General features: G+C 39.4%; 1 protein-coding gene, 1 long non-coding RNA gene and 1 pseudogene across 2 annotated transcripts; 1 reads left to right on the top strand and 2 right to left on the bottom strand.

The window, feature by feature from the left end:
• The first annotated feature begins 1,301 nt into the window (after window positions 1-1,301).
• LOC145966630 (uncharacterized) lies at window positions 1,302-1,495 on the top strand. Its single transcript, XR_014437092.1, has 2 exons — window positions 1,302-1,377; window positions 1,444-1,495. It is a non-coding gene; the product is annotated as an uncharacterized LOC145966630 (long non-coding RNA).
• Window positions 1,496-8,479: 6,984 nt separating this feature from the next.
• Window positions 8,480-20,152, bottom strand: LOC145967145 (uncharacterized; annotated as a pseudogene).
• On the bottom strand, window positions 18,181-18,994 carry LOC145966277 (uncharacterized). The gene is made up of 2 exons (XM_083090252.1): window positions 18,345-18,994; window positions 18,181-18,295 (listed from the first exon to the last, which is right to left on the bottom strand). The coding sequence occupies exons 1-2, from the start codon at window positions 18,992-18,994 to the stop codon at window positions 18,181-18,183; spliced, it is 765 nt and encodes a 254-aa protein (XP_082946378.1).
• Window positions 20,153-26,969: the final 6,817 nt, after the last annotated feature.

Here is a 26,969-nt window from a genome sequence, read left to right as displayed (position 1 = left end):
GGGATTTTAATTGAGTTATCAGATCTATTGAACTTAATGAAGGGTTTTCAATCGTATCTTTATTTTTTATAATTTCCAAATAGTAATTATAGAAAGAGTCAAATTCTACGTTTGAGGTAACTATTCGAAGAAATTTCTGTGAAGTAAAATTTTCCGGTAAGTAAAAGAGGAATTTAGCCTTAGCCTTTAAAGCGGAGACAAAACTTTCTGGAAAGAAGACCCTTGTTTCTGATTTGACAAGGATACGCTTTGAGTTTAATTCTAATCTCTTGATCCGACGGAATCGAGAAGCGTCACGATATTCACGGGTTATTTTTCCTGCTCTATGTCTTTTTCTTTTGAATTCTGACGATGGGGTTACCATTTAAAGAGATAATATTAATGTTAATATATATTTTTTCTGGTAGGTAGAATATAGTATGGGTTGAGGAAAGTGGTATTTTATTTGCTCTTATTATTATTATTAACTGAATCAGCGTCAACGCACATTAGCACATAGTACGTTTATTCTTGTAATTTTGTTTTAGCTAAAACGTCAATGAAGGAATAATTCATAAGGATATGTGGATGTCTCCGGCATAACCGTGGATGCCCGGGGACGATGGAACTTGAGGGCAGAATAAAGTTATGATAGCGGAAATTGCGTATAAGGGTAGGGAACTTAGGATGCTTCCGGCATGACAGTGGATGCCCGGCAGCGACGGAAGAATGGGTGAATGGATAATAAATTCTGTGCACAGCACCGCGAAGATGCTATACCTATGTGTGGAAAGACGTTTTATTCTAGTAGCGACGTTAGAAATTTATGCAAATCCAAATATCGTTGGTATTTCAATGAAGCGTCGATTAAGCGAATTGGTTTAGGATGTCGGGTGCCTCCGGCATGACAGTGGATGCCCGGAGACGATGGAAATCTGGTTTTGGGGTAAAAAGTGGTAATGAATTTTTAAGAATAAAAATTGGAGAGTGAGGAGTTCTCCGGCATGGCAGAGGATGCCTGGAGATGAAGGAATCTTCAGAGAAGGGATGCTGCGACGCTCAATTGATGAGGGCGATTTTGGAGTTCTAATTAATTTTTGCTTTGACGTTTATCAGAATAGAATAACAAGTTAAAACAAGTTGCGCTGGAATAAGAGGGAGGAATACTGCCAGCGACGTGCTAGTGCTTGACAGTATGCTTGTTATTTAATCCTCGATGTTTTGTTTCAGGAAATGTTGTAAATGCAAGGAAGGTGAATATTATCGCACGAAGACAAGCATAAAATGGGACAAAAATCTGGTACTTACCACTCAGATGTTGATTTCGGTTGGTCTCGATCGCCTTCGTCTAAGCAAGGTCTGGGAATCTCCAAGGATTGACACAGTGAATTTGCACAAGTATAACTTCTTTATTTGAATTTTACTGAACGATATAGCAGATTGATACAAAGTATTAAATTTTAGTTGTAATGAGTTAAAGAATAATAAAGAATAACGGCAAAGTGATCACGACTAACAGCGAGTCTGCTATACTGACTAATTATTAATGATAGAATGAATCGCTCGCGCCTAGAATCCGGGGTTTATATACTAGCGATTTCGTTGTTCCTTGCATGATCTCTAGCTGTAGGAATCCTCGAGTAAGGTGATCTCTACATCGGATCACGTCGTTCTCGGAAGCACTACTGAATTACTTATCAATTGTTTTGACATAGATATCCTTTTCATAGAAGCGCGGCGGTGATCAAAGAGTAGTACGCGACTATTATCGGAAGTGTCGGTTGACATCTTCAAGAAGTCAATGTCCGATATGTTTATGACTTCCTCTTAGACCACCTCACATGTCAAAACTATGCGCTCTTAATTTAATATCTATCATTAGCGGTGTTAGGATTACGGAATTATTTTACATGTATAACTTCCTTTATATTTTAGAAAAGGTTCAGAAATTTACGGCTCAAGTTAGAATAGATTAATTTTAAGTTGTAGCATATAGAGAAAGTTATTTCCACTGGTTATGATCCCATAATGAATTTTTAAATAAAGCATTTCAAAGTGTTTAAATATATTTGTATTTATTCATATTTAAGATCAATTCAACAGTTCCTTTGAAATACCTTACTTGTTATTGCTTAAATTATATGTTTTCGGTCGCGTTTGTTAAAATCTAAATTCGAATTTTAGCGCGTATATAAAGTCCTCATTATACATTAATTGAGGGAGTACTTATTTAAGTAGCGGGCTAAATAACCGTGTAGAATAAAACGGTAAACAAATATTATAATTGATATTTTAAGCGTTAGAATTCGTATGCGCATATATTAGAATTAAAATTAATAGTAATATAATTGATAATAGTGAGTAAAATTGAATTACGAATAATAGAATTGAATATTCATTCTTATTCCATGGATATAGCAAAGAAATAAGATGGGTAAGCGAATTGTAACTAAATCTAGTAATTTTAAGATGGCGGGACGTCACACAGGGAAGAAAGAGCAGCTCAGCAGGACTTTTATGAGCAGGAGGAAGGTCCCTTGTATGGTCCTGGACTAGCTGATTGATCGTAAGTAAAATTATCTCTATGTAATTAGTACGAAAAACTTTAACGCGTTTTTCTCGTAACCATGTTTTTCAAATTGGTTCGCATGATATCTCAAAAACCAGTTGATCAATTGAGTCAGGCTTATGCACACATCTTCAGGATATGTGTGGCTATAGCCCCTACCAGAATCAAATTGAAATCTTTTTTTTTAATTTTACAGCCCTTTAATGAAGGAAAGAAATGGAAAAAATTGAAACTTGATTTTCTAAATGATGTCATTTTTTAAATTTTCAATATTTCTTTTTCATTCTGGTACCGGCGATAGCCAAACTCATACTAATTAAGAATCTTTTTGGTTTTTTTGTTTCAGATAAGCAGAACAGCCGGAATCGTGTGAAATGTGGATCAACTTTTTTTTTTCATGAGTACATTCAATGTTTTATACTGCGCTTATTAATAATTATTTTTTAATAAAAAAATTTTTTAAACATTTTAAATATGGGTAAATATATAGGAGAAATCCTTGTCCCAAAAAAACTTATACCTTTTTTTTTTTAAATTCACAAAAATAGCATAGAAATCCGGCTTCTAGACTAGAATACCCCCTTAAGTTTACGTACGGAGTTAAGTTTACGATCAATACTTAACGTAACGTAATGCGTTACGGAACACCTTGTGCGGAGGCCCTTTTTATTTGACTGCTTGATACACCCATTTTCAAAGTTAGAACTATTTCGTATACTCATTTTCTGGTACTGTCGATAATGTATTATCGACATTTAGTGCGTGTCCGTGCTACGCCCACTTTCTGGCATTGCCGATAAAGTTTATTGGGTGCGTGTCCGTGCTACACTCATAATTTTCGTATTGAGAAACACGGCATCGACTTCCACATATGCGCGTGATCTTTTCTCTTTATATATTGTTATGAAAATATTAATACTTGCACACACGCTTATAAAATACATCACTCCCAGTAAAAAAAATAATATATTATTATTGTTATTATTATATATAATTTATACAATATAATTATTATTAAATATAATTATAAAATAAGTTCCCATAGATAAAATAAAATGACACGACTGAGAATGAAACGATATATATATATATATATATATATATATATATATACACACATACATAAAGATATAGGTAAAAAAATACGCCAAGTACATAAAAAATATTCTACCTTGTATGCAACCAAATGTTTAATAAAAAAAGTCCTTAAAAATAATTTACAGTAATTTTCCTTCACAAAATCATTTTTCTAAAAAACAAAACAAATAAGTTTCCTAAAAAAATATTAAAATATCAAAACTAAATATGAAATCAATAATTACTATTAGCCAAGTACTTAAGAGCAATTTGTAAATTTGATATAATATTTGCCATAAAATCAATTTTATACAGTAGAAATATTATACATAAATTCTCCCTAAGAAATTAAAACGCATTTTATATTTATTCAGAGAAAATTGATTTTTAAAATATTTAATGAGAATTAGGATTCTTTTAATTCTTAAAACATTTTTTTATATAATGTACATAATTTAAAAAAAAAGTTTTACGCAAGTTTTAAATCGCACAATCTTTAAATCGAAGTAAGTTATGAAAACTTGGCGTGCCTGGATCGTAATCAAACACAGATTTAATATTTAATTGTATAATGTCTAAGATTTTACATTTTATTGGGGATATATTTATTTATAATGTAAACGATCCGGGCACGCCAAGTTTTCATAACTTACTTCGATTTAAAGACTGTGCAATTTAAAACTTGCGTAAAACGTTTTTTTTTTTTAATTATATACATTATATAAAAAATGTTTTAGGAATTAAAAGAATCTTAATTCTCATTTAGTGTTGATTTTAAATATTTTAAAAATCAGGTTTCTCTGAATAAATATAAAATGCGTTTTAATTTTTTAGGGAGAAATTATGTATAATATTTCTATAATATCAGATAGAATATATCACTTCTATCTATAATATATCTATAATATCAAATTTACAAATTGCTCTTAGGTACTTGGCTAATAGTAATTATTGATTTCCTATTTAGTTTTGATATTTTATTTTTTTATATTTTTTTATGATAATTATTTGTTGAGGTTTTGTTTTTTAGAAAAATGGTTTTGTAGGGGAAAATTATTATAAATTATTTTTAGGACTTTTTTCATTAAACATTTTGTTGCATATAAGGTAGAATATTTTTTATGTACTTGGCGTATTTTTTTAACCTTTGTAAGGTTTTTTTTAGAGGGATATCACATCTTTTTGTAAAATTTTATATCCTTTCTACAAATTAATTTCTGGGGGAAAATTTTTGTAAATTATTTTTAGGGACATTTTTTTATTAAACGTTTTGTTGCATACAAAGCGAAATATTTTTTGTGTACTTGGCGTATTTTTTTTACCTTTGCAAGGTTTTTTTTTAGAGGGATTTCATACCTTTTTGTCAAATTTTATATGCTTTCTGTAAATTATTTTTTGGGGGAAAATATTAGTAAATTATTTTTAAGGATAATTTTTTTATTTTTGAAAATTGTTACGGTAAATTAGTCTTTCTACAAGTCATAACTAACAGTACAGGTTTTATATTTTTGTGGTGCACCGTTTCTGAAATATTAGATTTCACCCCCAAGGGGTGGTTTTTAAAAATTATTATTATACGCTAAATTAATCTTTGTAGAAATTTTAACTAACAGTACAGGTTTTATATTTTTGTGGCTCCCCGTCTCTGAAATATTAGATTTCACCCAAAGGGGTGGTTTTTAAAAATTGTTATTATATGGTAAATTACTCTTTGTAGAAACCTTAACTAACGGCACAGGTTTTATATTTTTGTGGTGTATCGTTTCTGAAATATTAGATTTCACCCCCAAGGGGTGGTTTTTAAAAATTGTTATACGCTTAATTAGTCTTTCTACAAGTCATAACTAACAGTACAGGTTTTATATTTTTGTGGTGCATCGTTTCTGAAATATCAGATTTCACCCCCAAGGGGTTGTTTTTAAAAATTATTATTATACGCTTAATTAGTCTTTCTACAAGTCATAACTAACAGTACAGGCTTTATATTTTTGTGGTGCACCGTTTCTGAAATATTAGATTTCACCCCCAAGGGGTTGTTTCTAAATGATTACTATTTTTTTATTATTACTATTTTTCAAAATTGTTATTATATGACAATTATTTTTTTAGAAATTTTATTTAATCACATAAGTTCCATATTTTTGCGTTCCTGAAATATTAATTTCCATCTCCCAAGGGGTGATTTTTGAAAATTACTATACCATAAATTAATCTCTCACACGTATGCACACACATACACACGTATTACATGTGTATGCACGCACATATACATATAATGTTATTTCTTAAGGCGTAATTGCACACTCGACAGAGTAATCGACATGAGCGCTGCAAACGCGCCTTGAGGGACAAACTCGCTTTACGTGTGTGCGTGCGAGCATATCTACGTGAGTCTGAACCTGGAAATGAACATGATGATGGGAAATGAAAAATGTCACAATTCTGATATGCGATCATTATTTCTCGGGATTGACTGCACCAATCTTATTCGAACTGGTCGCAATCAAAAGTCTATTCTCATATTATACTGGGTGTTAAAAAAGTCTGGACACGGTTGAATATCTCGATAAGGAAGAGTTTTACTAGAAAGTGTTTCAGACAAAAATTATATGGCTTCGAAGGTGACATAACATGGTCCCATTGGTTTGACCTTGAAGAGTTATTTGAAGGTCACATGAAGGTCACCTTCAATTTCTTAAATGGAACTCCCTATTTTTTATTGCACATTCTTGTAGCTTATCTCGAGGGCTTTCCAAAACACTATAATAAAATATTTTTCCCTCAAGTACTTATTGAGTTATAAGGCTTGAAATCATTTCTTAATTTTACATAAATCGTAAAATGTCTTGTAAAATATTTATTTTTCGATTATCTTATCTTAATACTTCTATGTACAAAATAATGAGAGGAATCAATTGGTGTAAAGAAAACACAGTTATTTTTACACCAATTGATTCCTCTCATTATTTTGTACATAGAAGTATCGTCGCGATGCTTGATATATATATATATATATATATATATATATATATATATATATACAGGGTGTCCCATTTTAAAAGTTCCATCCTCATAACTTTTCGGGATCAACATTTGAAGGAAAACGACTCGGATAAAAGTTGTACGGAACAAAGGGGGCTATCTAATAGTGATCTTGGATTCGACATTAAAGGTCATTTTCAAGGTCATTTGAAGGTCAACTTCCGTTTTTTAAGTGGAACCCCTATTTTTTATTACTTATTCTTGTAGCTTATCTCGAGAGCTTTCCAAAACACTATAATAAAGTATTTCTTCATTCAGTACTTTTCGAGTTATGAGGCTTGAAATAATTTCTTAATTTTATATAAACCATAAAATATCTAGTAAAATATTCATTTTTCGATTATTTTACCTTAATACTTCTATGTACAAAATAATGAGAGGAATCAATTGGTGTAAAGAAAACACAGTTATTTTTAAGAAAAAATATGTAATTCTTAATTGCAAATTACATATTTTTTCTTAAAAATAACTATGTGTTTTTTTACACCAATTGATTCCTCTCATTATTTTGTACATAGAAGTATCGTCGCGATGCTTGATATATATATATATATATATATATATATATATATATATATATATATATACAGGGTGTCCCATTTTAAAAGTTCCATCCTCATAACTTTTCGGGATCAACATTTGAAGGAAAACGACTCGGATAAAAGTTGTACGGAACAAAGGGGGCTATCTAATAGTGACCTTGGATTCGACATTAAAAGTCATTTTCAAGGTCATTTGAAGGTCAACTTCCGTTTTTTAAGTGGAACCCCTATTTTTTATTACTTATTCTTGTAGCTTATCTCGAGAGCTTTCCAAAACACTATAATAAAGTATTTCTTCATTCAGTATTTTTCGAGTTATGAGGCTTGAAATAATTTCTTAATTTTATATAAACCATAAAATATCTAGTAAAATATTCATTTTTCGATTATCTTACCTTAATACTTTTATGTACAATATAATGAGGGGAATCAATTGGTGTAAAGAAAACACATAGTTATTTTTAAGAAAAAATATGTAATTGTTAATTGCAGATTACATATTTTTTCTTTGAAACAACTATGTGTTTTCTTTACACTAATTGATTCCTCTTATTATTTTGTACATAAAAGTATTAAGGTAAGATAATCGAAAAATGAATATTTTACAAGATATTTTACGGTTTATGTAAAATTAAGAAATGATTTCAAGCCTTATAACTCAAAAAGTACTTGAGGGAAAAATATTTTATTATAGTGTTTTGGAAAGCCCTCAAGATAAGCTACAAGAATGTGTAATATAAAATAGGGGTTTCCATTTAAGAAATTGACGGTAACCTTTACGTGACCTTCAAATGACTCTCCAAGGTCAAATCATTGCAACCACCTGATGGCTCCCTTCGAGCCATACAACTTTTGTTTGAAACATTTTTTTGTTAGATTATTGTAAGTGCCTTAAAAATCGTGGCGAACGTTACGAGGATCACCCTGTATACAGGGTGTTCGGAAATTCAATCGAAAAATTTCCAGAGATTGTCGGGGGCATCATAAGAATCATTTTTTGCAAATGAACCTGGGTCGGAAACGTCATTACATCGTTACGGCATACGGAGTGTTCGAAAGAGTCGGGACCTCGAAATATCACAAAAAATAGGTTTTATAAAAAATTGTTTCAAACAAACAAAAGTTGTAGGATGTAAAAAGGTCTATTTACTGGCGCCATGTGTTTGACCTTGGATGGCGTCGCCAAGGTCACGACAAGGCCACCTTGAATTTTTGAAATGGAATCCTCCACTTTTTATTGCATATTCTTGTAGCCCTTCTCGAGACCTTTTCAAAGCACTAATTTTACCAACTTTAAGTAAGCCGTTTCGAAGTTATCGAGCTTTTCATGGTAAGATGTCTCGCCCACGAAGGCAAAAGATCCAAACACAAATTCGATTCCCAGATTGGAAGATGATCTAGTCAACCATGGCAAGATTGGTGGCTGATCCAGCCGATGAAGGCAAGATCGGTGGCTGATCCAGCCGATGTAGGCAAGATCGGTGGCTGATCCAGCCGATGAAGGCAAGATCGGTGCCTGATCCAGCCGATGAATGCAAGATAGAAACTCGTCTACAAAAAATGAAGGTTTTTATTTGCTCGAATGTCTGTAATAAAAAATGGCCCAAAATATCATACGCATCGGTCAGTTATAAAAGTAGATCCACCATCATTTACTACTTCTACCTTCATTCGTGGATAATAATACGATAGCTACAGTCGTCGACTTATCAGGAAAAACTTTATAACTTCATTAACTTCGAAACGGCTTACTTAAAGTTGGTAAAATTAGTGCTTTGAAAAGGTCTCGAGAAGGGCTACAAGAATATGCAATAAAAAGTGGAGGATTCCATTTCAAAAATTCAAGGTGGCCTTGTCGTGACCTTGGCGATGCCATCCAAGGTCAAACACATGGCGCCAGTAAATAGACCTTTTTACACCCTACAACTTTTGTTTGTTTGAAACAATTTTTTATAAAACCTATTTTTTGTGATATTTCGAGGTCCCGACTCTTTCGAACACTCCATATGCCGTAGCGATGTAATGACGTTTCCGACCCCAGGTTCATTTGCAAAAAATGATTCTTATGGTGCCCCCGACAATCTCTGGAAATTTTTCGATTGAATTTCCAAACACCCTGTATATGATGCCCTTTATTTAGGAATCACTTTCTTGTAATAATTTTTCTACGACATCATGGATAAGTCCATTTCGTTTAATTTTTGATTTTACACCTCGATAACAGTAAAAAGATATGGTAAATATTTACCTTTACACAGCCATCCCCAAATGACATGACCTTGACATATATTATCAAGGTCATTCAGTAACATCCAAAAGGTTTTAGGCGTCGTTCGTTGTTTATTAAAAAGTTATAAACAAAAGAAGTTTGATAAGGTTCACAGAATTTTTGGATACCAAGCAAAGTTCATTTAATCTTAACCTTCATTAAGAGTAAATTTTGCTTCATCTTACAAAGTACATGCGTAGGTACAGTATGTTCCGCCCCCTTGCGGGGCGTTCCACTTTCAGAAGATATAACCTAACTCAACCCGTGTTTGTGATGCGGGATACACTTCACATCGCGTAGAAAGTTACAAATCTATGCGAAATTATGTAACAATTGACTTTTCGGTAAATATGCATAAAAGGTCAAACCTCATCGATTTTATGGCTACTTAAATATGTTGTAGAGGAGGCTTTTCTGAGTAATTCTACAATTTAATACAATTAAAAAATATCACAAATGTATGTGTACTGCGACGCTTTTTATTTTTAATTTTTCAATCCTCCTCTGGGGGGTGTTGGAGAGGAGGATGTTAAAGAGGGAGCGAAAACGCCGTCAAAAAAACACAAGGCGGATAGGGGATACTCGCGCTCGGAGGAACTACGATGGAGGGTGTTCTCGCGCGAGCCGCGGCGAAGCGAAGGCCGTCTCGAGATCTCGAAATTGGGCGCCAGATACGGTCTTTCGCGTATCAGTTCGCTAAAACGCCAGAATGACACGAAAAGAAAACGTTAGCCTATTTCGCCACGGGCCGATTAGCTCACCTAACGGTAGAGGGGCAGGGTCCGTTGAAAAGGATATTGTCTTATTTTATGCGAGGTTGTCGGTAATTGCTAAAATTGATAAGCACAACGGAATTTAACACTCACGAAAAACGAACACTCAAATAAATTACGCGAATTTAATAGAAAAGATAATATAACAAATTTATTCAAGGAAAGAAATATAAAGAAAGAATATAAAGTAAAAGAAATACGAATTCCAGAAAGAAATAATAATAATAACATAAGTTAGTAAATCTGAATTAACGGAATATAACTGCGGTTAACATAATTTCGAAAATTTGAAACATCGGAACGTATAACAGATTATCCTTCGACAGCGGTGATAACCATAGCAATACGAAATCGAAACTATAAGAAAGCTTTGATATTTGTAGTTTTTCTGGCCCGTTTTTATGGCCGGACTTTGCGAGGTCGAACGGCGTTTCGAAAACGTAACGATAATTTCGACAATCTTATCGATGACTCATTTTACAGATCTATTCCCTTTGTTCTTTCGCTCGCTCTTTTAATCGACAGCACTATGTTCGGAAAGAGGCTTAATAATTGAGCGAGAGAAATCAAGCAATTTGCGAAGACTGAAAATCTCGCTTGCGACGAACAAGATCGATTCGCTCGAAATTCGATAGCCGTCGGACGTCGCTTCACTTCTTTTCGGCGTAACGCTTTTTATCTACGCGAAACCCTCGAATTTCGACACTTTCTTAATTCGCTGTAATCTATCATGCACCGCGACACACTCAAACGTACGACAAATACCTCGCAATAAACGCCGATCATACAACAAGCGCGACAAAGACAGCACGACAGTTGCCACGTCACGATACGCACACGGTCACGCACTCACACACACGCTAATTACTAACGAAAATCGCCCGAAGATCGTTTACGGGGATGTCTTACGCGGCTTCGACAACTCTTTTCGGCCGTAGCTGATAAGGAACCGTTCGTCTCTCTCTCCGGGATTCGGGGTGTCGTAAGACGCCTAGTGACCGGCTCTCGTATATCGACCACGTGCGCGGTAAATCGCGGGGAAGGCGTTCGCTATCCGTGCTGTCTTTTCGACAGCACGGATAGCGAACGCCTTCCCCGCGATTTACCGCGCACGTGGTCGATATACGAGAGCCGGTCACTAGGCGTCTTACGACACCCCGAATCCCGGAGAGAGAGACGAACGGTTCCTTATCAGCTACGGCCGACGTTACGATCGTCCTTGATGCCTCGGTCGCTTGTCTCCGGTCGCCCGAAATACACGAAAATCGCGAACTCGGTACAAAGCCCGAGCGACAACGAAACACGAAAATGGCGACGGCGACAGAGCGGCCGGTCTGCGAACGGAATCGCGTACGTGGCTTACAATTTAGCGATGGGCAACCTCACCGATACTTGCTCCCGCAGCCAGGGAGATGTTCCTCGGCTTCGTCCTCTCGATCTCGACAGCGACTCTCTTAACGACAACGACGACGACGACGACACTTGGAAAGAACGACTATATTTTGAGAGCGCCCGCACCAGAATGATTCTCTGGATCTCGCGATCCAGGGTCGATAGCGGCGTCAATCCTGCGCGCAGGGGTGCGCGGATTCGCGGCCAATAGCGCCGCGACACGCGAGGTATTACTGCGCCCCGCGACAACGCCGTATCGGGGGCCGTAACGGCCCCGATAATTTAAAATTCCGAATTTCGGCGACCCTGCTATCCGTGGTCTTCCGGAGGCAGGTCTTTCGTCCTCCGTCCTCGGAGGGTGGCGCCGATCCGGTCCGGTTATCCCGGTTCGAGACAGCTGGTTCTTTGCCGCTTTTCCGCCTTTAATTGAAGGGGGCAAAATCCACCCGCGACTCTGCGCTGCCCTGTTCCTCCGGCGCCTTCTCCGTTCTCAAGTCAGAGGTAGGAAATGTCGTGTCGGCTGTCGTAACAAGGATTCCTTTTGGGCCTTTTCCGGTTTCTTTCCGGCGGGTTGCCCGACGTCAAGAAAATGATACAAAAAAAATAAATTAATAATAGCGCGAAATATACTAATGGCTCGTCTCTCCGGAGATTTCGATACGGCTCTCGCAATCTTTTTCTGGCGCGGCCGCTCGGCTCGCGCCCCGTCAAGATTTCCGGGGCGGATGGACGCGCGTTGGGACGGCAACGTCACAGTACATACACACACACACGCGCGCGCGCGGGGTGAGTGCAAGTCCTTCGGCCCCCCCTCCCGCAACGACCCCGCCGGTAGGCAAGGTGGACCTCGCTTTACAACTTACAGCATATATCCATTGTGATTGAATCTTCGCAATGCGTCCCCTACCGCCGGGAAAGATGCGGGAAGGGAGCCGAAAGCCCCTTTGGGGCTACCCCGGAGGTAGGGGACGCATTGCAAAGAGTTCAATCACAATGGATATATACTGTAAGTTGTAAAGCGAGGTCCACCTTGCCTACCGGCGGAGTGGTTGCGGGAGGGGAGGCCGAAGGCCCCCCTTGCACCCCCCCGCGCGCGCGCGTGTGTGTGTGTGTGTGTGGGTGTACACATACATTTGTGATATTTTTTAATTGTATTAAATTGTATTAAATTCTATATAAATTTAAATTGTATTAAATGTATTTAAAATTATTATTTTTTTATATAACAGCTAAAATAGTAGGTTTATGAAAAAAATGCTTATAACCTTTTTTGTAGAGTTTTTCAGGGGCTTCATTTTTTGCATAAAATTTTTTTTTCTGAAATCAATATTTTCGGAGATAAAAAGCATTAAAATTGTGAAACTTCAATTTGTTGTATCTTCTAAACCAGTGCTGGGATTTACTTGCAACTTTCGGCCAGATTTCTTAGCTTACGCCTACTGTTCCCCTCTTACCGCTCGCGCCTTAGCGACCGCGCCACCGGACGCTCGTAACTAAGGAGCGCTCAGGAACGTGTGCGTTACAAATGTAATGTGGCAATCTATCTAAGTTCTCTTTATTATTTATTAATAATAAAAATAATTATTCTATTATTAATTACGTATATGTTCTGTAACAATTTAAAATATTTGTATTTTGAAACGTAATTACAATAAAGAGAACTTACAAGGGGACATCGCGACATGATACCAATCGATTTTAGCGAAACTCGTTATAGCGATAGATCTTCATGTCAAATAATATTGGATATAGGGATAAGTTGCGCTTCTTAAGTATTTGCGAGAAAATCAAAATTAAAGATTTTTGAGCGCCTTATGTGTAAATCGAATAGAGCGTTTTATCGAAGAGCGCGTGACGACAGCGTGTCAGACTCGTAGCATCAAACTGCTTGCTGGTTCGATTCTTGATGAATAAGATTTTTTCAAAATACAATTTTTTTTGCATCAGAATGCAATTATTATACAAAATAAATGTACATTACATGAATTAATACATAAATGAAATTTTAGTTTTGTCTATTTTGTTTATTTTATTCTACAAAAATGCATTTTCTCGTTTGCGTCTTCTGCTTAAGAAATCCGTTTGTGTACAAATAAATAAATACGAGTAGAAATAAATAAGTATAAATACTGACTGTTTTTATAACTGCGGATAGGAGATTACCAGACAACAAAAATAATTGTGAAACATTTTTATATGATACAATTTTATTCATTGGAAGTAGATGAAATAGTGCACATTGCAGGATGATATTTATCGTCATATCAAAAACAAACGAAACAATAATTCGAACGACATCTTGCGCATTATATAAAAGCTGCGTTTTTACAACTACATGGTTTTTTTAAAATATCAAGTTGGAGACATATCTCATTAATATTCATAAATACATCTCTTTCATCTGTCAGTTTTGACGCAAACCATGCATACTTCAACATATTTTCAAAAATCGGAGCAGACAATTGATGATGTACGATTGAATGTATTTTTACGCAATCTTTACGAGATGCTATTTCGCGTCTTTGCTCTATTAAAAATGAACAATTTTGTAGGCGCTTGATCAAATTTTTTACTTGTCTATAAAAATATACATCGCACGGTTGACATAACGGTGTGCACTTTGGAGGAATGACTTTAAGAGTACATGTTCCTACACCATCATCGTCCAGAAAAATTTCATCATACAATGCATGATTTATTTGACCACCCCACAAATCTATTAGTAGAAGAAATTTCTTCTGTTTTACATATGGTATTAATGCTTCTTTTAAAAATTGTGTAGATAAAGATGTTAGTTTTCCGAATTTCGAGGATGTCACTACGACATTTGTATATATTTTGACGAATTCGTCGACAGCTCTTTTTACTTTAGGGCCGAATACACCTGTCGCTTCGTGTTGTGGGTGATCTCAGGATATAAGAAATTAACGTTTCGCAGTTAGATAGCTCCGAGTTTATTTCAATCTATAAATTTGAGCGTCTTGTATACTATGTGAAGTCTTGTGTGTACTGTGTGAAGGCGCTATGTGAGCTGTCTGTAGATGCGCTGTAGACTCGTCGAAAGCGGGATACTGAATGAATCCTGGAAAACCAGGATTCGGCATGCGCGATTCGGGAGAAAGTTTTATAATCGGAAAGATTCTCGGAGGGACGAGTGACCGTTGTGTAGGAAAAAACCGTGTGCTTGCCATATGTTAGTCGGCGATGTAAGGGATCGATGGAAGGCTGCGTAACATGCAAGGGTTGTAAAATTTACGAAAGTGAAAACGGAGTAGGAGACAATCGTCCCTACGCGGTCAACGATGAGGGTGACGTAGCGCATGTGTGTCGCTACATTATCCCCCTGCTAGTGATTTGGCCAATCACGAGAAACCGCCCTGAAGTCGGTCGGGGAATCGGACTCGTCTGCCCGATCGTGTAGCGTGCCGTGGGGCGATCCTGATCGGTTCCTGGGCGGGTGGTGGGTCAGTCCTCCTTGCTGGATTTGTTGGGGCATCCCGGTCCGATGGCACGGACGACTGCGACGATGGGCTGGCACTTAGAGGGCTCGTTAGACGCTGCTCGGTTGGTAGCGAGCTAGTCATTCCTCTGTCCCCGTCTTCCAAGATAGTGTAGGCGGACTTTAGCCGATCAATGGACACGGTTACATCCTTGCCTCGGATGTGAACCACGAATGCTTTTGATTTGCGGCAAACCACCTTATAGGGCCCATCGTATGGTTGCTGCAGAGGTCCTCCGGGTGCATCGTGACGCACAAATACCTGGTCCGTAGTACCGAGGTCTTTGAAGACGAACGTTCGGCGTTCGCCGTGGCGGGTGCCGTTTGTCGGACGAAGTCTTCGAAGGTGCTGCCTTAGGTCTTTGACGTACTCGGCTGCGTCGTCTTCTAGGGGTGCTCTTGAAGCCAAGAACTCTCCGAGCAGCCGGATTGATTCGCCGTAGAGAAGGTCAGCTGTGGTCGCCCCCAAATCTTCTCGCCACGCAGCTCGGATACCGAGTAGGGAGAACCTTTGTCCATTGATCACTCTCGTGGCACTTGATGGCTGCCTTGAGCTGTCGATGTAGTCGCTCTATCATTCCGTTGGCCGCCGGATGGTACGCTGTTGTCCTGAGGTGAGTCACCCCGTACAGCGCGCTAAGTCGCTTGAATAGTTGCGACTCGAATTGCCTCCCTTGATCAGTGGTAATGCGAAGCGGAGTGCCAAATCGGGCTATCCAGCCCTCATAGAAGGCGCGAGCGACGGTGGCGGCTTCCTGGTCCATGAGTGGTATAACCTCCGGCCATCGAGAGAATCGGTCGATGCAGGTCAAGCAGTACCTGTGGCCTTCCGAGATGGGCATGATGATGAGGTCGAGATGTACATGCTCAAACCTCGCTGACGGTGGCGCAAAGGCTCCGCACGGCGCCGAAACGTGACGAGTTATCTTTGAGCGCTGGCACTCCACGCAGCTTCTTGCCCATCTTCGGCAATCGGCTTTAACCGACGGCCAGACGAATCGTTGAGTGACCAGCCTGACGGTCGCCTTGATACCTGGGTGCGCGAGTTGATGTACCGACTCGAATGCCGCCCGGCGGAACTGCTCGGTGATGAACGGTCTTGCTGTTGTTGACGATACGTCGCAATGCACGCTTACCGATGTTCCCGGTAGGTGTACCTTTTTTATCTTCAGTGCTGAGTTTCCGTCCATGTAGGTCCTCAACTCGCTATCGGTCTCTTGCGATGCTGCCAGCGCTTCGTAGTCCACGGTTGCGATTTCTTCAATGCGTGAAAGGGCGTCGGCGACGATGTTGTCTTTGCCGGATACGTGCCTGATATCGGTTGAGAATTGGCCGATGAAGTCGAGGTGACGGCACTGCCGGGGCGAACACTTATCGGCTTTCTGTCGGAAGGCGAACGTGATCGGCTTGTGGTCTGTATAGATCGTGAAGGTCCTAGCCTCTACCATATGTCTGAAGTGCTTGACAGCAAGGTAGATCAGTGGCGAGGAGTTCCCGGTCGTATGCGCCGTACTTCTTTTCGGCACTACTTAGTTTTTTGGAAAAGAAGGCTAATGGTTCCCAACTATCGCCGATTCGTTGTTGGAGGACCGCCCCTACCGTGAAGTCCGAGGCGTCGGAGATTATTGCAAGCGGCGCGTTAGGTTCGGGGTGAGCCAGTAGGGCCGCTTGCGCAATGCTCTCCCGGCATTCGTTGAAAGCGACCTGCGTCGACGTGGTCCAGGTGATGGGGGTCTTGCCCCTGATATTTCCGTGGAGCAGGTCGTTCAGAGGCGCTTGGAGATGAGCCGCCCTGGGTATGAACCTCCTGTAGAAGTTTAACATACCCAGGAACTGTCGCAGTTGTCTCGCCGTAGTTGGCTGTGGATAATTCCGGATGGCTTCGACCTTCTCGGGTAAGGGCTGGGTTCCCTCGGCGGAAACTCGGTAGCCAAGGAATTTGACTTCTGTCTGCCCGAACACGCACTTGGTCTGGTTGATGATCACGCCATATTTTCTCAACCGTTCGTACACGGCCTCCAAATGCTGCAGGTGTTCGCGTTCGGAGGTCGATGCGATGAGTATGTCATCTATGTACGCGTAGCAGAAGTCCATGCCTCGGAGGACTTCGTCGAGGAAACGCTGGAACGTTTGCGCGGCGTTGCGGAGGCCAAACGACATGAATGGGAATTCGAATAACCCGAACGGTGTCGTGATAGCCGTTTTCTCGATGTCTTCCGGTGCGACGGGAATCTGGTTGTACACCCGAACTAAATCTATGGTTGAAAAAATATTTTTACCTCTTAACGACTGCGCAAAGTCTTCTATGTGACGCACGGGGTACCGATCTGGCACGGTTCTTGCGTTCAATGCTCGGTAATCTCCGCACGGTCGCCATTCGTCGCTGGTTTTCTTCGGGACCAACGGCGATGCCCAACAGCTTTCCGATGGCCGTGCCGTTCCGAATCGTATCATTGTCTCGAACTCCTTCTTGGCCGCGCGCAGTTTTTCCGTCGGCAAACGTCTTGGCTTATTCGCCACGGGGGGCCCAGGCGATGTTCGGATGTGATGCCGCGTCGAATGCTTCGGTTCGGGGGGGGCGCCGCCCGGGCGTGTGATCTCCGGGAACTTCCGCAGCTGTTCGTGGTAGATCGATGTCCCGACGATCGTTTTGATGCTGGGAATGTCACACGTTGCAACGTGACCTTTGACAGTCAACGAGGTCAACTGATCTAAGAGGCGGCGGCCGCGAATGTCAACGAGTAGGCCGTAGAACGCCAGGAAATCCACTCCGATAATTGGCTTAGAGACGTCAGCAACGATAAACCTCCACGTGAAGGCCCTGCGTAGCCCGAGGTTGAGCGTAATCGTAATCGTTCCGTAAGTCGCGATGATGCTGTTATTCGCTGCGGTGAGCTCGTACGTTGTCTTTTCATGCAGCCCGCGTAGAAACAATCGTGGATAAACGCAGAGATCGGTGTCGACCAGAAATTCCGTCCTGGAGTCTTTGTCCGTAACGAACAGACGGAGGGACGTAGGGCACGGGTCGCTTGCCTCCATTAACGACCGCCCTGATCGTTTCCCGTGTGGAAGTTGCACGGCGGTTCGCACCTTGTCGCATCGGCCCCGAATCGCCAGTGATACCAGCAGATTCCGTCTTTGCCGTGGCCGCGGCTGCGCGTGCGCTGCCTGGATGGGTAGCGCCGCTCCCGTGAGCGACTACCGCGCGCCGAAACACGGTCGTCGACCGCCGCGATCTCTTGACGGAGTCCATTCACCAACTCCCCCATTTTGGCGGTCATGGATGGTCAATCGCTCGAGCATCGGCTTGAACGAGTCCGCGGATACGGCCGTCACATGGCGTCTTTCGGGCAAAGCGTCGCCTACCGCGTCGGCGAGCTCGGCCATCTTATCCAGACCAGCTTCCGCCTGAGTTACCAGAATGGCTTGCATGGACGCTGGGAGTCGCCCTAGCCAGATGGTTTTGAGCAACTCGTCCGGGACAGCGGTGCCCGCCAGCCCGCGTAGGTGGCGGAGGAATTGGGACGGCTTGCGGTCTCCTATCTCTTCGTGTTCCAGTAATTGCCGCGATTTCTTTTCCTGCGAGGTACCGAGCTGGCGTATGAGCTCCGTCTTGAGGAGCTGGTATCTCTCGGTCGCGGGCGGATCGAGCAGTATATCGCGAACGTCCGCGGCGTATCGGGCTTCGAGGTTGCCCGTGACGTAATGAAATTTCGTGTCATCGCTCGTGATCCCTGAGAGTGCGAATTGGCTCTCCACCTGGCGGAACCACAGCTCAGGGTCCTGAGCCCAGAATGGTGGAATCTTGATAGCTACGCGGTCGATCGCCGCGGCAGAGCTTCCTTCGGCCATGATAACCCGGATAGCGATTGAGTCTCACCGTCGGTTCCTTTAATCCTTCCACGTACTTACACGGTCACCCACAAATGCACTTTACGGCAAAAAAAAACGATACGCGTACGCGAGATCACGCGATCACATCGGAGTCACCAATTTGTGGGTGATCTCAGGATATAAGAAATTAACGTTTCGCAGTTAGATAGCTCCGAGTTTATTTCAATCTATAAATTTGAGCGTCTTGTATACTATGTGAAGTCTTGTGTGTACTGTGTGAAGGCGCTATGTGAGCTGTCTGTAGATGCGCTGTAGACTCGTCGAAAGCGGGATACTGAATGAATCCTGGAAAACCAGGATTCGGCATGCGCGATTCGGGAGAAAGTTTTATAATCGGAAAGATTCTCGGAGGGACGAGTGACCGTTGTGTAGGAAAAAACCGTGTGCTTGCCATATGTTAGTCGGCGATGTAAGGGATCGATGGAAGGCTGCGTAACATGCAAGGGTTGTAAAATTTACGAAAGTGAAAACGGAGTAGGAGACAATCGTCCCTACGCGGTCAACGATGAGGGTGACGTAGCGCACGTGTGTCGCTACAGTGTAAACAAATAAATACACACCGTATTAATTTTCTGGACATGGTAATCGCATATTGTGCTGTGTACGAATGGCTGATTTTATTAGCGCTTTGTCGTTATACGAAAATTGCTTTCGCCCCTCGCATGGACAAAGTTCTATCGTATGTAGACTGATCCTGCAATATATAATCATATTGATTATACACAATTGTAAATATATTAGAAAGTTATAATGTATCTTATGTTATTTTTATACAGAAATTATTATTATTTATTTACCTGTTTGATCTGTGTTGATGATAAAATCCTTGTGAAAATTGGGAATTAATTTCAATGTCTATTCTCGAAAAATGTCTGCTGCAACCAATATTTCGTCTATCGTGGCAGTTTCTTTTGCGGTTACGTATTTTGTAATTTTTCTTTGTCTGATTCTGTGTTGCTTTTTAAATTTCACGACCCACGTATCAGATGCCTTAAAAGAAAAGTCTTGGAATTGACTTGCAGCGATCAGCGCCCATTGCTGCAAATTCCTAGTAGTAACTTGTTGGTAATTGGCTCTAGCTTCCACGAAACGATCATATGTCCAAGAGTCAATCATGTTGTATTTGTCTATAGTCGTTCCTCCATGTTTAATATAATTTTCCCACCGATACAAGTGCTTCATAGATTTTTAACGGGAACATCCTTTCTTTTGCAGATTTTTGAAATTCCAGTTTGGGTAATTTTTGGTCATGTTGACGACCTTGATTTTGTATTCCAGATGAATATATTGCGTAAATTTCATATTTTTTCTGATAATACATATTGGTCGCAATCATCATCTTGAACCTCATGAAAATCATATTCTTTGTCAGATTCTTGCATAATTAATTCTTCTGCTTCTACAAATATTTTGTTGTTCAACATTTCAACGGTGGATTTATACTAATATTCGCCAATTTGTATTGCTTCGTGAGAAATTGTTCCAGACGATTCTCGTGCCACAAGATCATTTTCGAGAAGTAATTGTTCAAAATATATAATTGCATCTTTCAGCCGTAATTTCGACTTATGACTATAAAATGAATTAATGTCACATTCACGTTCCGACATCTACGAAAAATCAGGCATATTTTCCATTTTAATATTCACTATATTACACTATATACGTTCCTCCACTATCTATTACTGTTAGCAGTCAAATGGATTAAATTTTTTGAAAAATAGACAAAACTAAAATTTCATTTATGTATTAATTCGTGTAATGTACATTTATTTTGTGTAATAATTGCATTCTGATGCAAAAAATTGTATCTTGAAAAAATCTTACTCATCAAGAATCGAACCAGCAACGTTTGATGCTACGAGTCTGACACGCTGCCGCTGCGCCACGCGCTCTTCGATAAAACGCTCTATTCGATTTGCACAAGTCGATCGAAAATCTTTAATTTTGATTTTCTCGCAAGTACTTAAGAAGCGCAACTTATCCCTTTACCCAATATTATTTGACATGAAGATCTATCGCTACAACGAGTTTCGTTAAAATCGATTGGTATCATGTCGCGATGTTTCCTTGTCAGATAGATAGATTGCCACATTATATTTGTGATGCGCACGTTCCTGAGCGCTCCTTAGTTACGAGTGGCACGAGCGGTAAGAGGGGAACGGTAGGCGTAAGCTGAGAAATCTGGCCGAAAGTTGCAAGTAAATCCCAGCACTGTTCTAAACCAATGTTATCCCCCACTTATTTCTTGCGTAGAATTACTCAGAAAATGTTCCTCTACAACATATTTCAGTAACTATAAAATCGGCGAGGTTTGACCTTTTATGCACATTTACCGATTTTTCTTTCGATAAATGTATTAATAAATTTATGAAACTTCTTTTGTTTATAACTTTTTAATAAACAATGAGCGTCGCTTAAAACCTTTTGGATGTTACTCAGGGCAGTGACCTTGACAATATATGTCAAGGTCAAGCCATTTGGGGATGGCTGTGTAAAGGTAAATATTTACCAAAGATATACATTATTTTGATACTGCATTACAAAGCATCCAAAATTTTATACCCCACTTGTGGTGTTTTTTATTTGGTAAATATTGCGTAATACTTGATTGACAAAGAGTTCCTACCAGGAGCTATATTCTGTAACTTACTACCGATAACTGTCGGTTCGATACGGTAACGACGTCGATCGGTTGCACGACCGACATCTATACATAAAGACTATTCTGTATATATGTCGTATCGATGGTTGTCGTTGCAAGCGACAGTAATCGGTATGAGTTTGTCGGTAAGATACAGGTATGATAAAAAGTGAGAAATAATAGTTTTCAAATAGCATTGAAGCAACATAAGAAAGTAAACTAGAGTAGCGACATTCGAGTGCAATAATAATGATAACGAGATAAAAACATTTCTTTTGATGAGAAACGATATTTCTGTTATCACAACTGATATTCGTCTGAATAAGTAATATTAAAACTCAGTTACGCTAATTAAAAGGCAAAAATGAATTCTCAAGGAAGGTACGTTTTTATTTATTTATATTTTCAACAATCAAATAGTTATCTAGATCTCTTTCAACTTTTTTTTATCTCTTTCAATATTTCCAATTATGTATAGTGCCAAAAAAGCCGTGCAATAAGGACATCAATGCCATATGAAGAATTGATCAAATATATGGAATCTCATTCTGAGTTTGCTGCTGGGAAATTTTTAACAAAAGAGGGAAAAATTCACCATGCCGAGCAATGGGAAGAAGTAGCAAAAATGCTAAATGCATTATCGAATCACCTTAAAACAACAAAACAATGGCAAACTGTATTTAATTTCTCTATTTTTTATGCATGCATATTTTTGTCTTATAACATTACAGAAAGATTTAAAATTAGATAAGTTTATATTAATAGTATTATATAATTAATAATATTATATTAAGTTTTATTGTATTTTTATATTATTTATTAGTACATATTATTATTACTAGTATACATTAATCACTTATTCAGGTATGGAAAGACATGAAAAGAAATGCATCTAAGAAAGCATCAAAGCTCAGATGTGAAAAAAACGGAACTGGGAATTTTCCGATTAATGCAGATCAATTAGAACAGCGTGTTATTGCCATTATGGGATTGGAGTATGTGCAAGGTGCTTTTGATTGTCCAGATAGCACTCCAGAGGAAGAGGTACATATTTCAAATGTTATTGATATGTTGTGCTTTTAATATAAATTAGCTGTAAATATAAATTACTTTTTTATAGATCTTTTGAAATTTGCTTTATGTAGATTTTATTACGTATTTTTTACAGGAATATCAACTACAATTAGAAAGCGGAAATGACGAAATCCTCCAACATCTACCAGCAACAACATCTATTGCAGACATTTTAAATGTTGAAAATAATGAAAATATTGAACACACAGATATGCGTAACAAAAATGGTAAGAAAATTTAATTTTAAAATTGCAAACATTATATCTTGATTTAAGAATATAAATTGCGTTCCGATAATTACTGCTAGTACTGCAGATTCGTTATTTATATCGCATATATTATGGATTTACAATATTGATAGTGTATATTGAAATTAACTATAATGTTATGTTACGTCCGATGGACGTCGCGAATTTTTTCTTTTTTCGAAACCATACAAAAACTATACGATAACCACGTGCGCGGGTAATCTCTTGGCAATATCTGAGAACCAAGGAAAAGAAAAATAATAAATAAGCCTAGACTACGTAGATAGCCTGTCGCTATAAATAAGAAATTCCACTAAAATAAAGTGTAATAAAATCGAACTCGCATATGTTTACAGTTGGGACGTCCGTTAGAACCATTGAAACTCTAGAAACAAAGCGATCCTTCTTAAGAATCGCGCCAACGATAAACATACGTATATCTAATCCTTGCAGCGGATATCTGAGACCAAGAGACTCGAAGCAATAAATAAATAAGAAAAGTTAGAGCTAAGGATGGCCAGTCGTTGGAACTTAGAATTCTAAACAAAAATCGGAATCAGAGCCGCAATGAAATTTTTTATAGCGCTCCTACGTGGAGCTGATCATGAAATCAGAAACTCTTCTGGGCTGCAGTATCCTAGGCGGGCTATCAAAAAAAAGGGGAAACTAAACAATTCGCCTGGCCACCCTTAAGTGCTAGCCGAAACGCGAGAAGACTCTCGCGAGTCATAAATCTGTCCGTTAAGCTCCCACTCTCTGCTGGATAGAGCCAAATCTTGAACCAAAAGCGCCAACCTATTAAAAATCTTAGAAACGCCTCCCCCTCCAAAATCAGCCTCCTTGCCCTTAAGAAGGGAGTAACTGAAATTATCTCATTCGCCCAAAAAGGATTCCCACTATCCAAAAAAGAGGAGGAGCAATAACTTTAAAAACTTGAGCGCAAGACGCGAGGCACAGTTCCGTATTCAAATTTTTCCGACAACATTCAGCTTTCTCCGCAGTATTAAAAGAAAAATCTGTCCGTCTGACTACGAGGAAATTTTCTCTTTTCGAGTTAAATTAACTGATCGAAAACGCGAAGTGTGAGTGAAGTGCCTCAACCGTGGGACCAACCGAGCCACCTGTTCTACAATTGTGACGCCGTCCATCCGTGCGATCGTGGTACAAACTCTGTCCGGGTTAAATCCTTTTGCACACTCCTACACTCGCTATAAGTAGTAAGTCTTTCTTAATATTTTCCTTTCCCACTGATTACCAAATACGAAAGGATCTTTAAGTAATTAAAAGGGTTCGATCTATAAATCTTTAACGTGATAAGAGTTAATCAATAATACGATCGACTAATTAAAATCCCATACTAACCATCGATAATTATAATTTCTCTTTGTCAATTCAATCTCTCTTCTCTTCCCCTATAACTCCTAGTTATTCGCTCAGGGTTTCTGAATAGACATCCGCGAATAATTCTCCACATACTCCTATTTATTCGCCCAGGATTTCTGAATAGACATCCGGAAATAATTCTCCGCATACTCCTATTTATTCGCCCAGGATTTCTGAATAGACATCCGCGAATAATTCTCCGCATACTCCTATTTATTCGCTCAGGATTTCTGAATAGACATCCGCGAATATTCCTCTGTCCTCACCAAATATTCTGAATAGTAATCCAGTCCACTCGTTTCCTTTAATCTCCTTCTCAATATATTTATACATATATATATATATATATAACTATTTCTTCAAAATTCGTAACTGCTTATTTCCTTAATGAAAGGATGGAACTATAAACGGATCTTAAAGATCGTTTCCCAATTGTGTGCTAATAAAACCAAACAATCATCCGTCCCCGTTAAGTAACTTCCGTATTTAAAATCGCGCATATTTACTTTTGTTAGTGCCGCGTCGCAACTCGCGATCGGGTATAAAACGTTGGCGGAATCGATGGAGCAGACGGCTGAGAGAGGAGTTGGCTCGATCCTTAGTTCAATCCACTAATAGCGATCCCGTAGATAATACAACTATCGATTCAGCTAATATTTTAAAACCAGATATTATCGCACACCAATCTAATCACCCTCGGGGGAGGGTGATTAGACTGGGGAGTACCTGTACCTAATTACTCCCCTATCTCCTCTCCACACCATTCTTCTTCTCCTTTCATACCTCCCGCTGACCCCGTCCAGTCGCCTCCTTCGCCCCCTACGATCTTCTATCCCGACTCCTCTAGAACAATCTCCTCCCCCCCTTTCCCCTGCCTTTCGGACCTTCTCTTTCCCCCTCGCCTGCACCCTCGCTAAGATCTCCCTCTCCTTCCCCCATACCCGTTATTACCTTTGACTCGGACCCACCTTTGCCTTCTAACGGTGACCCTTCCGAATCTTCTGAGTTCGGGGAAGCTCTTGAAGACTTCGCGAGAGACCTTCCAGAACTAGAGGAAGATTCCTGTGACTCTGAGTTCCCTATCGACCCTCCGGAACATTCTAACCTTAATGAAACCTCTGAACCTGCCTATTCCGATCCACTAACCTACTTTTTAACCCAGTTCCCCCTCCTCGATTTCCGCATACCTGAAGGGGCATTCTGCATGGACCCAGGCCCAGTCGACCACCAAGAACTATTTAATCACATAACCACCGCCCCTTCCAATTCCGTCATCCCCTGGTACCTCCCGGGTTATCAGCTCCCCTTAGGTGTTCCTATCCAAGACCTCTGGAGGAGGTTTCCCCCTTCCACAGTTAGAGTTGAAGATTCCTGACCCCTTCACCTCTCCCCCTCACCAAATAAATTTGTACATAATTCCTCCCATTTCCTGTAACACACACACGCTCACTCATTATGCCACATTTATTTATATAACATTGTATCCTCCAGTCGGAACTAAATTGTAGATTCAATCCCCTTGTATATTCCGATTGATGTCCTCCGAACAATTGTAACACCCGCGAGAATATATACATACGCACAGATACCCACACACACATAGTTATAAGTGCTAAGATGTATTTTTCTTCCTTTACCTTTTTTTTTATAATATATGTATTTTTAATTTAATGCATAATTTAATTATTTTTTTTATTAACCCGTTCTCTTCCCTAAATCCTGAGATCACACTAAGTCCCATCCCGCATAACAAGGATTAAATTCCTTTACCAAAAAGAGACCACCGAGCGAATAGCCTTAAAAACGCAGCGTTAAAGAGACCTTCGGTCGCTGACCTGTGTCAGGCCCTTCACATTCGCTCGACCCGATCCATACACACGCCCGAATAAAGTGTGTCACGGGGTAAGTAAGTTGCGTCCTTCCATACGGCCCATCCATTCCAGAGTCTGGACGTAACAATTACAATAACATACTAAGCATTATTTCATTTCTTGAAACAGTTGAAGAACTGTTTAATGACCTCGAACCTACATCTCAAGAATTAAATTACTTGAATGTTGTACATTGCAACGAGACTGCTGGCCAATTACAAAATAAGACTGGAGATCATACTTTGAAAGCATCGAACAAGTTTCAGCAGCGAAATAAAAAAACTATATAATCGTAAGTAGACATTTATACAACATACGTATACTCGTTTTTAATATCAATATTGAATGAATTTCTTTTTACTAATTATCTATTTACTAGTACAACTTTGTTGTTTTTATTTTACAAGAACAAACAAACAACGAATCGGAATACAATTGCAAGATGCACGTGAGCAATTCGCACACATTGCTGAAATCACGCCACAGCTATGCAGGTAATATTTGTTTTTTGATGATTTACGAAATTCTAATTATTGTACAAGAAACAGTGGGTATTATATAGTAGTAATCACATGTTACATTTATTATTATAGTTATCTGCAGAAGCTTCTATGAAACAAGCAGAAGCAGCACTGCTAGCAGCTCAAAATGAGAAACGACGACTCGATATCGAAAAAAGAAGATTAAAAGTAGACGAGCAACAACTTAACGCC

The sequence above is a fragment of the Camponotus vicinus genome, unplaced genomic scaffold (assembly GCF_025532165.1).
Source record: "Camponotus vicinus isolate PSW18456_S1 unplaced genomic scaffold, iyCamVici1.0 SCAF_2, whole genome shotgun sequence".
Lineage (NCBI taxonomy): Eukaryota > Metazoa > Arthropoda > Insecta > Hymenoptera > Formicidae > Camponotus > Camponotus vicinus.
The sequence above is the reverse complement of the archived record's forward strand: the minus strand, read 5'-3'. Positions and strand labels throughout refer to the sequence as shown.

Bases quoted from the DNA above. Each gene is read 5' to 3' on its own strand.
- LOC145966277 (XM_083090252.1), bottom strand. From the start codon at position 18,994: ATGGCCGAAGGAAGCTCTGCCGCGGCGATCGACCGCGTAGCTATCAAG. The intron at 18,296-18,344 runs GTAGTCGCTCAC...GCGCACGCGCAG, and splicing joins CGACCGTGTTTCGGCGCGCG to CCGCGGCCACGGCAAAGACG.